The sequence below is a fragment of the Balaenoptera physalus genome (genome assembly GCF_965194825.1).
Source record: "Balaenoptera physalus genome assembly, chromosome: 12".
Taxonomy (NCBI): domain Eukaryota; kingdom Metazoa; phylum Chordata; class Mammalia; order Artiodactyla; family Balaenopteridae; genus Balaenoptera; species Balaenoptera physalus.
Window position 1 is genome coordinate 90,286,303 of NC_138897.1, and position 13,796 is coordinate 90,300,098.

Here is a 13,796-nt window from a genome sequence, read left to right on the forward strand (position 1 = left end):
CGTCTGATTGGCTCTCTGGGAACCTACTGCAGCTACGCGGGAAAGAAGCCTCAGCTTCCCGCATGCGCAGTTAGTAAGACGGGTCTCGGGTTTGTGAGGGGGGGCTGCGGCAGGAGTACGGCGCGTGCGCAGGCGCGGCGGTGCGTTTGCGTTCCCGCTCCTGCGGCCATTCCGGTTCACCCAGAATGTTGGGGGCGGGAGCCCAGTCCTGAGGTCAGGTAAGCGTCTGCGCAGAAGCCCGACACCCACACGGTTGCCCACGATTGTTAGGGGCTCCGGAGAGAGGACTGGGAGCTGGGACCCGTGAATTTCCCCGTTTGCGACCCTGAGTCGCGCAGCCCATTGACCTGAGGCCCCGCTGGCGGTGAGGTGAAGCCGGCCCGGACACCCGAGCTAAGTTTACCCTGGACCGGGTTTACCCTAGGCTGGTGGGGGTCGGCACTGGGGCTCTTCAGGGACTTGGGTGGGGGCGGGCGAGGAGGACCCACCCTTGTGGAGAAAACAGTTCCACCGAGGCCCGAGGACAGATGGAACGATGCTCGTTGACTTGTTCGGCGGAGCCTTAGGGAGCTGTTAGCACGCAGCTGGGCCTGTTTTAGGCGTCGTGGGTGTTTTCCTCTTGCCCAGCCTTTCGAAGGACCACAGAGAACCCTCCCCGTGGGCCCCTAGCCCATCTCACACGCACTGGTCAGTCCGCCTTTCTCAGACGAAAGGTTCTTACCCTTTAAGGTACTTCGGGCTCTTAGATTTTCCCCCGAGTGTCCAGAGCCCACGATAAAGGACTTCGCCAGCCTTGTCCGTAGGTGTGCCGGAGAAGCCAGGACGGAACAGATGTTATTTGCCCTTGGAATAACAAATCTGCCAAGAGGCATTCCATCTGATCTGAGCCTCCTAAGAATACCTGACAATTTTGTCTCAACAGTAGAAACTCAGTCTCTCCAAAACCCCATCCATGTATGGGAGAGTTCAAGCTTAAGTAAATCGAACCCTCCTCCCAGTTGTGTTAATCCACCCATCGGTACTGTGCTTGTGTTAAGAGCCAACCAAAATCAAATCATTTTTAAGCACACGGCTCTGTTTTCAGCAACCATGTTTCTTTCAAGTCCACCAAAAAACAAAAACAAAACAAAAAGCAGTTTTACCACTAATTTCAGTTGGTTGCAAAATCTGTTACTTGAGATCCTCACACTAGAATGGGAAAGTGGATTCCCGAGACGGCTCCAGGCAAAGGGAGGTGTGTTTCCTTGCAAGAAAAATGTTAACCCCAAAACCGAGTACTGGAGATTAGTTCCCAACCATGCAAGAGGCAGGAGATCATTGCTTTTTGCTACAAAATCTGATGGACTTTGTTTAGTTTGAGTGTGTTTTTGTTTTTGGCAGTGTCATTTTTAGGTAACTTTCAAAAAAATCTATTAATGTTTTAATAAGCCAACATGTTCAGAAGCTAGTATTCTAATTAACCGAGTTATCTTGTTAACCAACTGATACAAAATATTTTGGTAAGGTTATTCACACCTTATTTCTTAATTTAAGTTAAGCTCTTTGGTAGCGTCTTAATTTTTACAAATTCAGAGTGGAAACTGCTTTTGACTAATTGGTCTAGAGAGAAGCTTTATAAAAACAGAGAGGAGGTTTTTAAAGTCCATAGAAATTATTTCTGAATATAGAAAACAGAAGTAGAAGGTGTCAGAAATTCAAGTATATATTAAGTGTAAGAACTATTCATCTTAATTTAACCCCCCTCCCTCCTCATACTGGAGATTTTGCATTATTTGTATACAAGCTTACACCACTATTTTATGCCCTAATAAGGGTGCACAGCAAAGGAAACCATAAACAAGACTTTAAAGACAACCCTCAGAATGGGAGAAAATATTTGCAAATGAAACAACAGACAAAGGATTAATCTCCAAAATATACAAACAGCTCATGGAGCTCAATATCAAAAAAAACTATGTGATTTTATTATAACATCTTTGTATTGCTCAAGTATTCCTCTTTTGCCATGATGATGTCAAATTGACGCTTTTGAGTGGAGATCTTTCACTCTGATTGGGATAAGATTAGGCTGTTCAGTAATAGCAGCCGCTAATGGCTTGAGGCGTTTAATGTTTGTTAACCAGGGTGTTACTCTGTGTCATTTATTTTTATATACAAAACAGCTTGTCATTGGCAGGGGTTGGAGGAGGGACGTCCCCCACAGCAAAAATGAGGAACTCTAAAACTTTATAGTTTAACCATTGAAGAAGAAAAGGAATAATCAGGTGTACATTTAAACGTGACTTTTTTCATCTTTTCTGTCCTTCATGATTTTTTTTTGCTATATCAGATAATTCCTAAAGATCTCTATGTTTAAACAAGGACTTGCTGTGATGAAGGTAGTTTTTATCTTTCAATTTGAACCTTCTGGGAAGTCACGCTATATTCTTGGCATCATAATTATCTCTTTGGCACCTGATTTCATAGACCACAATTATGACCTCACCAAACAGCATATCTTCGGTTACTTCATGGTTTCCAAGTATTTCTTAAATTGGACCATGCCAAGTAAAATTGTTTGCAGGTCATTTTCTAGATACCTTTTCACTGAGCTTCTAAAACAAAAGTCCATGAAATAATCCGTTTGCAGATTGGGCTTGTGGTGTGTTAGCCAGAGGTTCCTGAGCTTTGTAATTTAGGGATCCTAAGCGCTTTACATTTGTGGCGACGTGTACGATTTTTTTCTCTCCCTCGATGGTATTAACCTCTGTTTCACAGATGTGGAAACGTGGCCCGAGTTGCACAGTGAGTAAATCATGGAGGCAAGGCATTGACACAGGTCACGCTGACTACAAAGCAGTATGGCCTTTCAGGGACAAAAAAGTGAGAGGAGGAGTCAAGGAGAGAACGCTGAGGAAAATGAGCTAACGCTTTTTAAGGAGCTGGGGGAAGAACAAATCTGGAGATGTTATGAAAGGTAAAGAAACAAGCAGCAGGAAGGACAATTTAGTTTAAAAAAGTGGACTACCTAATGTTCTTCCAAAACAAGTCTTCCTGAAATATTCCATACAGTATACATCCCTTCTTTCCTTTATTTGTATGAAATATTCACTACGATAACATATTTGAACGTGCTTTGAAAACCTAAGTCCTAAACAAATACAAAGCATCATTGATGGTAACAGAGTCTTTGAGACTTTTAGAGGAAAATGTGGAGTGCAGTTATTGCTGCTTTTTTAATGTGTTTGTGTTATTTTAATAGTGTAGTTGATAAGTTATAAAGTTCCTGTTAGGTGCCATAAATAGAAGAAAATCACAGTGGTGCACCCAAATAGGACAGGTGTAATTGTGGATTTGAAGTTCTCTGTTTAAAAAAAAAACTGAACGGGATGTTGGTATGGTATGAATTGAAAGCTTTTCTTTTTATCTACTTCTTTAGTGTCTCTTGAGCTGTGCAGCAGTAAGCCTATTATTAAATTTAGACCAAACTCAGAGTAGTTTCCTTTCCCTCTTGTCCTCCCAAATCAAGGATAGCAGCTCTGTTGTCCTTTCCTGCTCAGTCCATTGTGATTTTCTTATTTGAGAAATAATTCTCTGGAAACACTTACTGTGGCTGAAAGGTGCTCTGTCTTTAGTGTAGAGCCCCCAGCCTAGGAAATGACAGGGTCTATTTCAAGCCTGAGCCAAAGTTCCCAGGGGTTCTGTCTGGGGAGGTGTTACAGCCCTCATAAGGATTTCAGGCAACTAGAACAGGAGGATGAGCTAGAGATGTGAAAAGGAGAGAGAGGCTGCTTTATCTTCACTCCCATTCGGCAGGGAGCGCCAAAACACACTTTTGAAACATAGATTATTATTAAGCATTTCACAGAAAACCATCCTCTCATTTAGCTTCTGGTGCCATCAGCTGGCCATTTTGTCTTTTTAAAGCTCACTGTGTTTGGTCCTTCACCATTGATTAGGTCATTGTTTTTGAGACCTATTTTATCTCCTTATTCGGGAGGGGGAAGCAAGACCATGGCTAAGCAGGTAATCAGCACTCCTGAATTCTGGTCTCAACTTTTGAAACATTATAAACATAAGAAACAATAGCTCTTAAAAGTGTCTGTCCTAGCAGTTGGAAGAACTTGCTAATTCCTGTGTCCTTTGCTTCTCAAACTTCAATGTGCCTCTGAATCACTTGAAGATCTTATTAAAACACAGGTTCTCTGGGACTTCCCTGGCGGTCCAGTGGTTAGGACTCTGCGCTTTCACTGCTGCGGGCCCGGGTTCGATCCCTGGTTGGGGAACTGAGATCCAGCAAGCCGTGCGGCACAGCCAAAAAAAACCCAAAAAAAACACACAGGTTCTCATTTAGAAGGTCCTGAGATTCTTCATTCCTAACAAGCTCCCAGATGGTGCTGTTGCTGTTGCCCCGTGGACCACACTCTGATAGCAGGATTCTAGAGCTACCTCGTCCACTACAGTAGCCACGAGCACATGTGGCTAGTCCAGACTGACATGTGCTGTAAGCGTGGCCACACTTCAGATTTTGCAGACCTCATATAAAAAGAAAATCTAAATAAATTTTTTTATTGATTATATGTTGAAGTAATAATATTTGGGATATATTGGATTAAATAAAGTATATTGAAATTTACTTCATCAGTTGCTTTTTACTATTTTTAACGTGACTATAAGAAAATTTAGAATTTCACATGTGGCTTGCACTATATTTCTATTGGACAGTGCTGTTCTAGAACATTAATGCAGGGGACTTCCCTAGCGGTCCAGTGGTTGAGACTTCACCTTCCAATGCAGGGGATGCGGGTTCAATCCCAGGTCGGGGAGCTAAGATCCCACATGCCTCCCACTAAAAAAACAAAACATAAAACGAGCAATATTGTAACAAATTCAATAAAGACTTAAAGAAAAAGGCAGCTTTAAAAAAAAAATTAATGTGGGCTTCCCTGGTGGCACTGTGGTTGAGAATCTGCCTGCCAATGCAGGAGACACGGGTTCGAGCCCTGGTCTGGAAAGATCCCACATGCTGCGGAGCAACTAGGCCCGTGAGCCACAATTACTGAGCCTGCGCATCTGGAGCCTGTGCTCCGCCACAAGAGAGGCCGCGATAGTGAGAGGCCCGCGCACCGCAATGAAGAGTGGCCCCCGCTTGCCACGACTAGAGAAAGCCCTCGCACAGAAACGAAGACCCAACACAGCCATAAGTAAATAAATAAAATTTTTTAAAAAAATTAATGTCATAGAAGCAACGTTTTTGATGTTCTTTTTTCAGATGACCCAGTTTCTCAATCCCCTTGTGACCATTTCACCTGTTCTTTTCGCTCAATACGATACTCATTTGTCTTCTCTTCCTCTCCCGCCTGTTCTCTCCTTTACACCTTCTCCATCTCCAGCATTGCCATCGTGATCATGGGGCTTTCATGCAGCAGTCAGACGATCTTAAGAGCCAGGACTGCGGGCAGCAACCACCTCACCTGGGAGCTGGTTAGAAATGCAGAGTCTTAGGCACCACCCCAGACCTAATGAGCCGTATCCTATTTAACAGGATCCCTAGGGAATTTGTGCATGAAAGTTCGAGCCGTGAGAGCTTTAACAGTCTTCTTTCCTAAAGCACCCCATTTCAGCGAATCGCCGCATCTGTTCTTTCGGTTAGTTTGGATGACATTTCTGCAAGGTTGATAACACCATGAAAGTTGTGGCTAAGAGAAACTAGTACTCTACCTTTCTAAAAAATACTTAAACAGTGAATTTTAGGCGAATGGTATCCAGAGGTGGGTCCAGAGTTGAGATCCTGTGTCTTCCAGATTCAAATATCCTCTCTCTGTCTCAGAGACACGAAGGGAGAAGCATCCCCTTACCGCTCTCCAGGGCATTTCGGCTGTTGGTGAAACAAGCCTCACCTCACTGCATCTTGTTTAAATATGTGATTGTTTGCTCTGGTCACAGGCCACGTTCCAGAGCTGAGCATGCCACCCATGAGCTAGGTGTCAGTCTTGGTTTGGGCTGATTGTGGAAGCCAGAGGAGGAACTGTGAACCAGGTGGATCCAGTCAGGAAGAAAGGCGCCTAATAGGATGCAGCTTCCAAGTCCCAATAACCAGCCTTCCGGTGACTTGGGAGCACAGTGAAGTCTGAGAACCACTGCTCTGTGGCATGTCATCCATTCCGGGCTCTGGCATGTATCTTACTTACGGATGTCTTAATTTCTCTTTTATGCTACAGGCTCACTGGACTCATCGAGGCCCATGCACGGCACATAGTAGATGTTGAAAATATTCATTGAACAAATTAACATTGCCTGTTTTAAAGGCGTCAGCCCTGTTATCTCTTAACTTGACCAAGTGAGAGAGAGCGTGGCTTTAACCTAAATTGCAGTCAGCTGTTTAGTGCAGACGCCATCCTCCAAGGAAGAGCAGAGCCGAGGGGAGTTGGGGTGGAGAGCCAGCCGGGCCTGACGCGCACACTCACGGGAGGGAATCAGGGCGCGCTGTCGTGACTGCTGGTTTCCCCTTACGCACACCGCTTGTTACCATTTTTCTTTTTCTGTTTTTTTAATGTCACGATGAGCTCTAATTTGAGCTGCTTTTATTGTTCCCCAAAGACTTTGGGTTGCTCTGTGGGCATCACAAAAACTGAAATCCAATCCGTATTCTTCTCTGGGCTTTGGGGAAGTGGAACCATGGGTGTGTTTGTCATTTTTAGCCACCATTGGAGTAGAGCCAGAGCTCCAGGAGATACTAAAAGTATTTGGAATCGTCCTTTTGGCTGTTGGAATTAGCTGTTAAACAAAGCAGCCAGTAACTGAACACTGGGGACCTTCTCGAACTCCAGTTGGGTGGGAGACCTTCCTGTGTGTGTGTCAGCTCTGAACTAGGACAGAAAGGTAGATTTGAAACACAGTGGGCTGGTGACAAAGCAGCTGAGAAAAGCGCCGTCCTCTCCGCCCTTTGTCTGGGAGTTTCACCCCGTCTCAGACCTGCTTCCTTTCTTTGTCGCTGCACTATATTCCACTGCCATCCTGCCTGGTCAGATTTACTAACGGAAGAGAAGCCCCAAGAGAGGTACTGGGCTCCTGTTCCAGGAACTGGGCTCCTGTTCCAGGAACCTAATCCAGGGACTAGACACTGTCTGATACACAAAGGAATTCTGTTCTGTGGATTGAAAGCAGAAATAAGGGGAGGGAAATTTTGGACATCAACTTAGTCTCATTCATTTAATCATTATGGGGGAGTGGATTCTTTGTTGTGGAGATTTCAGAGAATGTGCCTGGGTTTATCTTTATCTTTTCCTGAGGATACTTCTGACATATTTCACACACAGTAAACAGAAGCAGCTTTTAAAGCACCACCTTCACTGGCATACTCTGTTTCAAAATATCTCCCTTGGTAGCCACGGAGCACAGTGGGAACCAACACCACCTCAATTATCATCCACCGGGACTGACAGAACCTGCTCCGAACATGCTGAACGTCGTACTTTTCACAAAGAAGATACGTCAGTCATAGGATTGAAAACTAGCATTGGCCTAAAGCTTGAAGAGTATATTTCATTATATTTATTTTCCATAGAAAGAGTAGAGAGAGAGATGAAGAATACTGTATTCATTCTAAAAATGACCAGTGTCATCTGTACTGATAACTGAGAAAGGCACTTGGATTTCAAATAACAGAAAATGCACATATTTACAAGGAAGCAATGCCTGCTAGCATGTTTCTGCATTAAGCTTATCTAGAGATCAGCGTTGGGCCCAGTGGATGTTAGCTGTCAGAACTGCTGGTGGGTGAAAAGTAAATGAGCCAAGAGAAACCTAGTGAAATAATTTGGTGGATGGTACGTTACTTTTGGCTGAGGAAGTTGCCTTAGGTAAACTCTAGTTCCTACCTGTGTTAGAGACCAGTTGCCATGAGCTAGAATTTACAAGGTTTCAAGTGGTAAAAGAAGCTGTTCAGAGCCTCACAGGAAGCAGTTGTTAAAAAGAGCAATATCTGTTTTTAGTGCCTGCATAATCTTCTATCAAGAAGTATTATGCGAGTGGCACATTCGTAGTTCCCCAAATCTGCCTGGGTGACAGGGATTTTTTTTTTTTTTAATTCATTTTTGGCTGTGTTGGGTCTTCATTGCTGCGCGCAGGCTTTCTCTAGTTGTGGTGAGCGGAGGCTACTCTTCATTGCAGTGCACGGGCTTCTCATTGCAGTGGCTTCTCATTGCAGAGCACGGGCTCTACGCGCGCAGGCTTCAGTAGTTGTGGCACACAGGCTCAGTAGTTGTGGCTCGTGGGCTCTAGAGCGCAGGCTCAGTAGTTGTGGCGCACAGGCTTAGTTGCTCCGCGGCATGTGGGATCTTCCCAGACCAGGGCTCGAACCCATGTCCCCTGCATTGGCAGGCGAATTCCCAACCACTGTGGCACCAGGAAAGCCCTGGTGACAGGGATTTTGCTAAAAACCAGTCTCATGCCTTCAGAGGTATCAGCAAAGCCCTTTCCAGAATACTGTTTTCTCTGATTTTACTCTAAGCCTGCGTGGGATGCATGGAGAGGGCTTATTCCCCCCATTTTCCAGATGAGAAAATGGGCGAAGGTTGTGACTCCCCCGCCCCGACCCCATTTACATGGAGAATACATAGATCTCTGAAAAGAGGAGATACCTTTCAGATCCTCTGCCCTCCTCCCCTCGAAAAAAAGCAAAGGCCTGTGGGATTCACCATACCCTCATGGCTATTATTCTCTATACTATTCATTTGTCAACTAAGACATTTCAGCCTTAGGCTAGTCTCGAGTAGTTACTGAAATCTCTTGTTCAGCACCTCTCGCTTTCTTCTTGAATATCTTCTCCGACTAGACTGTGAGCTCCATGAAGATAGCGTCTTGCTCTCTTTGACCTCACGTCACACCCTATAACTCACCTCATACTTTGAACCTAACAGGCACCTTAATAAAAATCAGTTGACTTGGTGGTTCTAAGGATGAGTACCGGTTGGATCATGTGATTGGCAGTGCTTCTGAGGGAACAGATGTTCCTATTCAAATCCATGAAACTGGAAACATGAAAAAACAACAATCATGACATTGATTGATAGTGATATTTACTGTGTCAGACTGTTTAAGCTCAAGCTATAAAATAGACTATCACGTACTCTCGTCTTTCCATTTTGATTTCAAAGGTTCTCACACACTTAAATAATGTCCCTTGACTCAGATCCTAATTCTTGTGTGATGTACTATGTAATATTTCCTTATCAAATTACAGCCCTGTTCTTTTGAATTTTACACTCAAAGCCTCCCCTTCCTGAGAAAACAACACTTCTGGGTGCTTTGAAGACATTTTTGGTCTGTTACAAGAAAATATTTATCAGTTGGCAAGGCATGTACTGCTGAGAACACGGTAGACAATGCAGGGCCGGAGAGAGGTGTGCATCGCCGAGTATCCTGTCTGCACTAATTTCCTAAATCCCCTGCCTGCCAGATGGGTGGTCATCGTTTGAACTGGTTCATAAAAGGTGATTTTAGAACCTGCAGTAGAATCTTGAGCGCAAACAAGGCTGAAGGGCTGTCCGTTCTGTCTTATTCAGGTCCTGAGCTGGCAGAGCCACGCGCTATGAGCACCTCAGGTCTGTTCCGTTTTCCTATCCCGCTGACCAGAGTGTGCATGGTGCCCTGGGGACTCCGGCTCTGCGAGAAGGCGGAACTCTTATCCCCTGGAACAGCGGTCACTCCAGTCCAGGCGGCAGGCAAGAAGGACCACCCTGCTCTGCTCTCCCTGGATGAGAGTGAACTTGAAGAGCAGTTTGTAAAAGGACATGGGCCAGGGGGCCAGGCAACCAACAAAACAAGCAACTGCGTGGTGCTGAGGCACGTCCCCTCAGGCATTGTCGTCAAGGTAGAGGAAGGAGGCCGTGGGGGTCCCCTGATTTCCCCTGAGTGAAAACTTGTTCTCACCATGACCCCGGCAGTAGAGGGACTGCAGGTCTCGTGCCCGGTCCCGAGCGTTCCTCCCAGGCAGAACCTCCTGCATGGCGTCAGGAGCCTCCTTCCAGGATCCTTTGCAGTTGCGCTCTTGCTGCAGCTGTCCTTGAACTTGGCAGGCCACGGTTCTTGTCGAGCCACTGGGCTGCAGGGTGGCTGCAGAAAGCTCTGTGGCACTGCCGTGGGCTCCGGCCCGCAAGCAGCACGCGGGCCCTGGCTGTCCACCGGTGGGCTCAGCCCTTAGCCGCCTGGCTGATCGCTCAGATGGTCGCATTCTCCATGTCCCTCCGTCCCCTCTTTGGTAAATGTCAAGTGACACCTACCCTTCTGGAGAACGACTGAGTGAGATAACGTTGGCAACCCGATTTCAGCCCTCAGAGGAAAAACGCCGGGCACAGCTGCCTGTAGGAGTCTTCCTTCTGAATATAAAAAACCAACCTCTGATCAGAATATCGCCAGCTGTCAATACATTCTGAGCCTCTAGGAAACGGTGCAGAGCTTTTCTCCCGTTTCCTGGTTTGGTACTGACAGTGCATTCCGTATCCCCAGAGCCCTGAAGGCAGCACGAGCCTTGAGGCACAGCAGAGAGCAGAGGCAGGTTTTCGCACACCAGCGGTACCTTTCGCAAGTACTTATATATCACGTGAGCTTGTGGCCGGCCCTGTTCTGAGCCACTTCACATTCGAGTTAACTCTTAATCGTCACAAGCCTACACTCATGATGTGGAATCTGAGGCACAAGGAGGCTCCTGCACCTGCAGGAGAGTCAGCCCAGACCGAACCCAAAGTCTGTTCCTAACAGCTGTTCTTCACTGCCACGTTTTTGAGCCAAGAGCGTATTAGTGAAAATCTCAATCATTTTTCTTTTCCTCCTTGAAAAAAGTGACATTCATGAGCAACAAATAAAATTCTGAAACCTATTTTATATAGCTTACTCCAAATTTGCTTTTGGTACCATTCTTTCATCCCAATTTCACAGAATTTCTTTTATCAAATAGCTTTGCAAGGCACTCACCAGTGATAACGGAGATATTACGTAATGAATATTATGGCTGACTAATAATAAAGAGGCTACTTTCCTTCTTCAGAGAGAAGTTTACATTTATAAATGGGGCACACAAAGGGCTTGCTTAGACATACTGGTTGATGTTTTCAAAATTATTTGGGAACGTTAAGTTATTTGAAGGCTATTGTTACTTCTAAACAAAACAACACTCCTAATATGGGAATAGTCACAGTGAAAGCCACATAATACAGCTGGGGTGTGGGAGTGGGCGGGGGCCAAGCAGAGGCGGGAAAGGGTATGGCCTTCGTCCTGTCACTGACCTACTGGGACTCCTGACAAGTGGCTTTCCCTCTGCGGGCCTGACCCCTCTATAAAGGGACTAGGTTGAATTTAATGATTCCTGAGGTCCTGCCCAGAACACACTGGCTTTCACATTATGAAATATTATCTCTTACAGTGCCACCAGACTAGATCCGTCGATCAAAACAGAAAGCTAGCTCGGAGAATCCTGCAAGAGAAAGTGGATGTTTTCTACAACGGTGAAAACAGTCCTGTTTACAAAGAAAAACGAGAGGCAGAGAAGAGAAAGCAAGAAAGGAAAAAAAGAGCAAAGGAGACCCTAGAGAAAAAGAAACTCCTGAAAGAACAATGGGAATCAAGTAAAAATGTGCCCAGAGAAAGGACTGCAGATTCTGACTGAAAGAACCTGCCAGATGGGACTTCCCTGGTGGTGCAGTGGTTAAGAATCCGCCTGCCGATGCAGGGGACACGGGTTCGAGCCCTGGTCTGGGAGGATCCCACATGCCGCAGAGCAGCTAAGTCCGTGCGCCACAACTACTGAGCCTGCGCTCTAGAGCCGGCGAGCCACAACTACTGAGCCTGCGTGCCACAACTACTGAAGCCTGCACACCTAGAGCCTGTGCTCTGCAACAAGAGAAGCCACCGCAATGAGAAGACTGCGCACTGCAACGAAGAGTAGCCCCCGCTCGCTGCAACTAGAGAAAGCCCACGCGCAGCAACAAAGACCCAACGCAGCCGAAAATAAATTAATTAATTTTAAAAAAAGAACCTGCCGGATGCCTCCAGGGACGGCGTGAGCTCCACCACCAGCGCAGCTGTGACGGGCTCCAGAGACAGCAGAGTTTCTAAACAGCAGACAAACTGTAGTGAATAGCAATGCACACTTTGAGAATAAAACTGTAAAAAGAAACACGAGGAAGTCATTACTGTAGAAGGTCAAGGGCACTTTTTGGGGGAGGAAAGGCTGTGATTGTGACACTGGGCTTGGAGGGGCTTCTGGGTGGCTGACAGAGTTCTATTTCTTGACCTGGACAGTAGTTAGAAGTATGTCACCTTTTAAGCTTCACATTTGCGTGGCTGTATCTTGTTTTGTTATCAGAAGTTAGAAATGAAAGTTTTTTTTTTTTCCGGCTGCACCACGAGGCTTGTGGGAACTTAGTTCCCCGACCAGGGACTGAACCTGGGCCCCGGCAGTGAGAGCGCAGAGTCCTAACCACTGGACCGCCAGGGAATTCCCGAATGAAAATATTTTCTGAAAAAAAGCATTAACGTTAATAATGGAAAACTATAGAATTGAGTCAAACAATAGCATTTAGTGCCTCTTTGTCATCTGCTGGAAGGTCATTGTTCAGTGATACATAGATGTCATTAAGAGAACAAAAGAAAACAAGATGGCGAAAGATTTACAAGTTAGTAAGTTACTTGCCCATTTACCCCATTAGCTTAACAGACTGTATGTTGACAAGTAACCTCTGATGTGGAAGTACACATGTCATTCTCTGTATGCTGATTTACAAGTAGTAGGTTTATAAAAGATGCGGTTTCAGAAACTTGGGTTTGTGAATTTGCTTGATACCATCCTTCAAGCTGGATCTGACCTTACAAATTGTTTGGGGGTTTCTTAGGCATGGTTTGTTAGAACACATCTGGAAGTTTATGCATAAAACTAGTAGGGAAACAAACCGTGAGGTGAGAAGGCCACTGTCAGACACAGGGTCTGCCTCATCAGTGAAGACCAGACTGCATGCATCCAAATAAAGTTACCTGTAAAGAAGCCAGGTAAGGTCTTCTCACCTCAGAGTAGCCTGGTTTGGAAGTTTAGCTCTACGCAAGGCTCTTGACCTCTGGTCGCAGTGTGCAGTGTGCCCTTCCCAGTTCCAACCTCCTTTTAGAAGGGAGCCAAGTGAAGTATCTGGCATGGTACACTGAAGACCATAATAGTGGAAGGGAATTTTGGGAGCTTCAGACAAGAGGGACAGAAGCTTTCATTTCTGTCTCCCTTCTTGAACCTTTTTGAATTTCCTGTCACGTCCACGAAGGAGATGCAGACAAGCTGACTGCCTAGTACCCATTCCTCCGGCCTTTAGAGCTGTCATGGCTGGGACCTGGCCTCATGCCTGTGCAACTGACCACGTCCCTCCTTTTGTCTTACTCTACCCCTCACCACGGTAAATCCTCATTACATCGGGATCAGTGCCTAAGGAATATACTAAGGATGACCTCAAAGTCCCTTTGGAAGGCACTGTTGGGGACCACCCCATGAATTCTCAACACATCCGAGGCAACCCAGTTTTCCCAGCACCAGAGCAGGTAGTTCTTCCAGTGAGAACAGGATGAAGTAGCTAGCTTGAGTTTAAACGCTCACAGGATAAGTTCCTAAAAACAGAATGGCCTAACTTGGGGGAGCACAGAAAGGGTGAAATCAGTAACATCGCCTCTGCACTTGTTTTCCTTCCTGGCACACCCTTAACATCTGCTGCAGTTAAGATGCGTCCGTAACGCAGCTTCACCTGATCCCTGCCTTCTGACTTAACCGACACATCCTGTCCCTG

General features: G+C 45.8%; 1 protein-coding gene and 1 long non-coding RNA gene across 8 annotated transcripts; one reads left to right on the forward strand and one right to left on the reverse strand.

Moving 5' to 3' along the window:
• The first annotated feature begins 90 nt into the window (after positions 1–90).
• On the forward strand, positions 91–12,154 carry MTRFR (mitochondrial translation release factor in rescue). 7 transcript variants are annotated; one of them, XM_082418372.1, is made up of 4 exons: positions 104–218; positions 2,758–2,956; positions 9,546–9,853; positions 11,402–12,154. In XM_082418372.1, exons 2-4 carry the CDS (start codon positions 2,950–2,952, stop codon positions 11,642–11,644), a joined length of 558 nt encoding a protein of 185 aa, XP_082274498.1. In that variant the 5' UTR covers positions 104–218; positions 2,758–2,949; the 3' UTR covers positions 11,645–12,154. The 7 variants fall into 7 exon arrangements, with proteins under 7 accessions (XP_082274500.1, XP_082274498.1, XP_082274497.1 ...); XM_082418371.1 differs by lacking the exon at positions 104–218 and adding an exon at positions 225–397; XM_082418373.1 differs by lacking the exon at positions 104–218 and adding an exon at positions 225–364.
• On the reverse strand, positions 1,943–11,395 carry LOC309640114. Its single transcript, XR_014252039.1, has 2 exons — positions 9,913–11,395; positions 1,943–2,845 (listed from the first exon to the last, which is right to left on the reverse strand). It is a non-coding gene; the product is annotated as an uncharacterized lncRNA (long non-coding RNA).
• Positions 12,155–13,796: the final 1,642 nt, after the last annotated feature.

Excerpts from the sequence above, each read along its gene's own strand:
- MTRFR (XM_082418372.1), top strand. Across the intron at positions 9,854-11,401 it reads CCTCAGGCATTGTCGTCAAG|TGCCACCAGACTAGATCCGT; the intron begins GTAGAGGAAGGA and ends TATCTCTTACAG.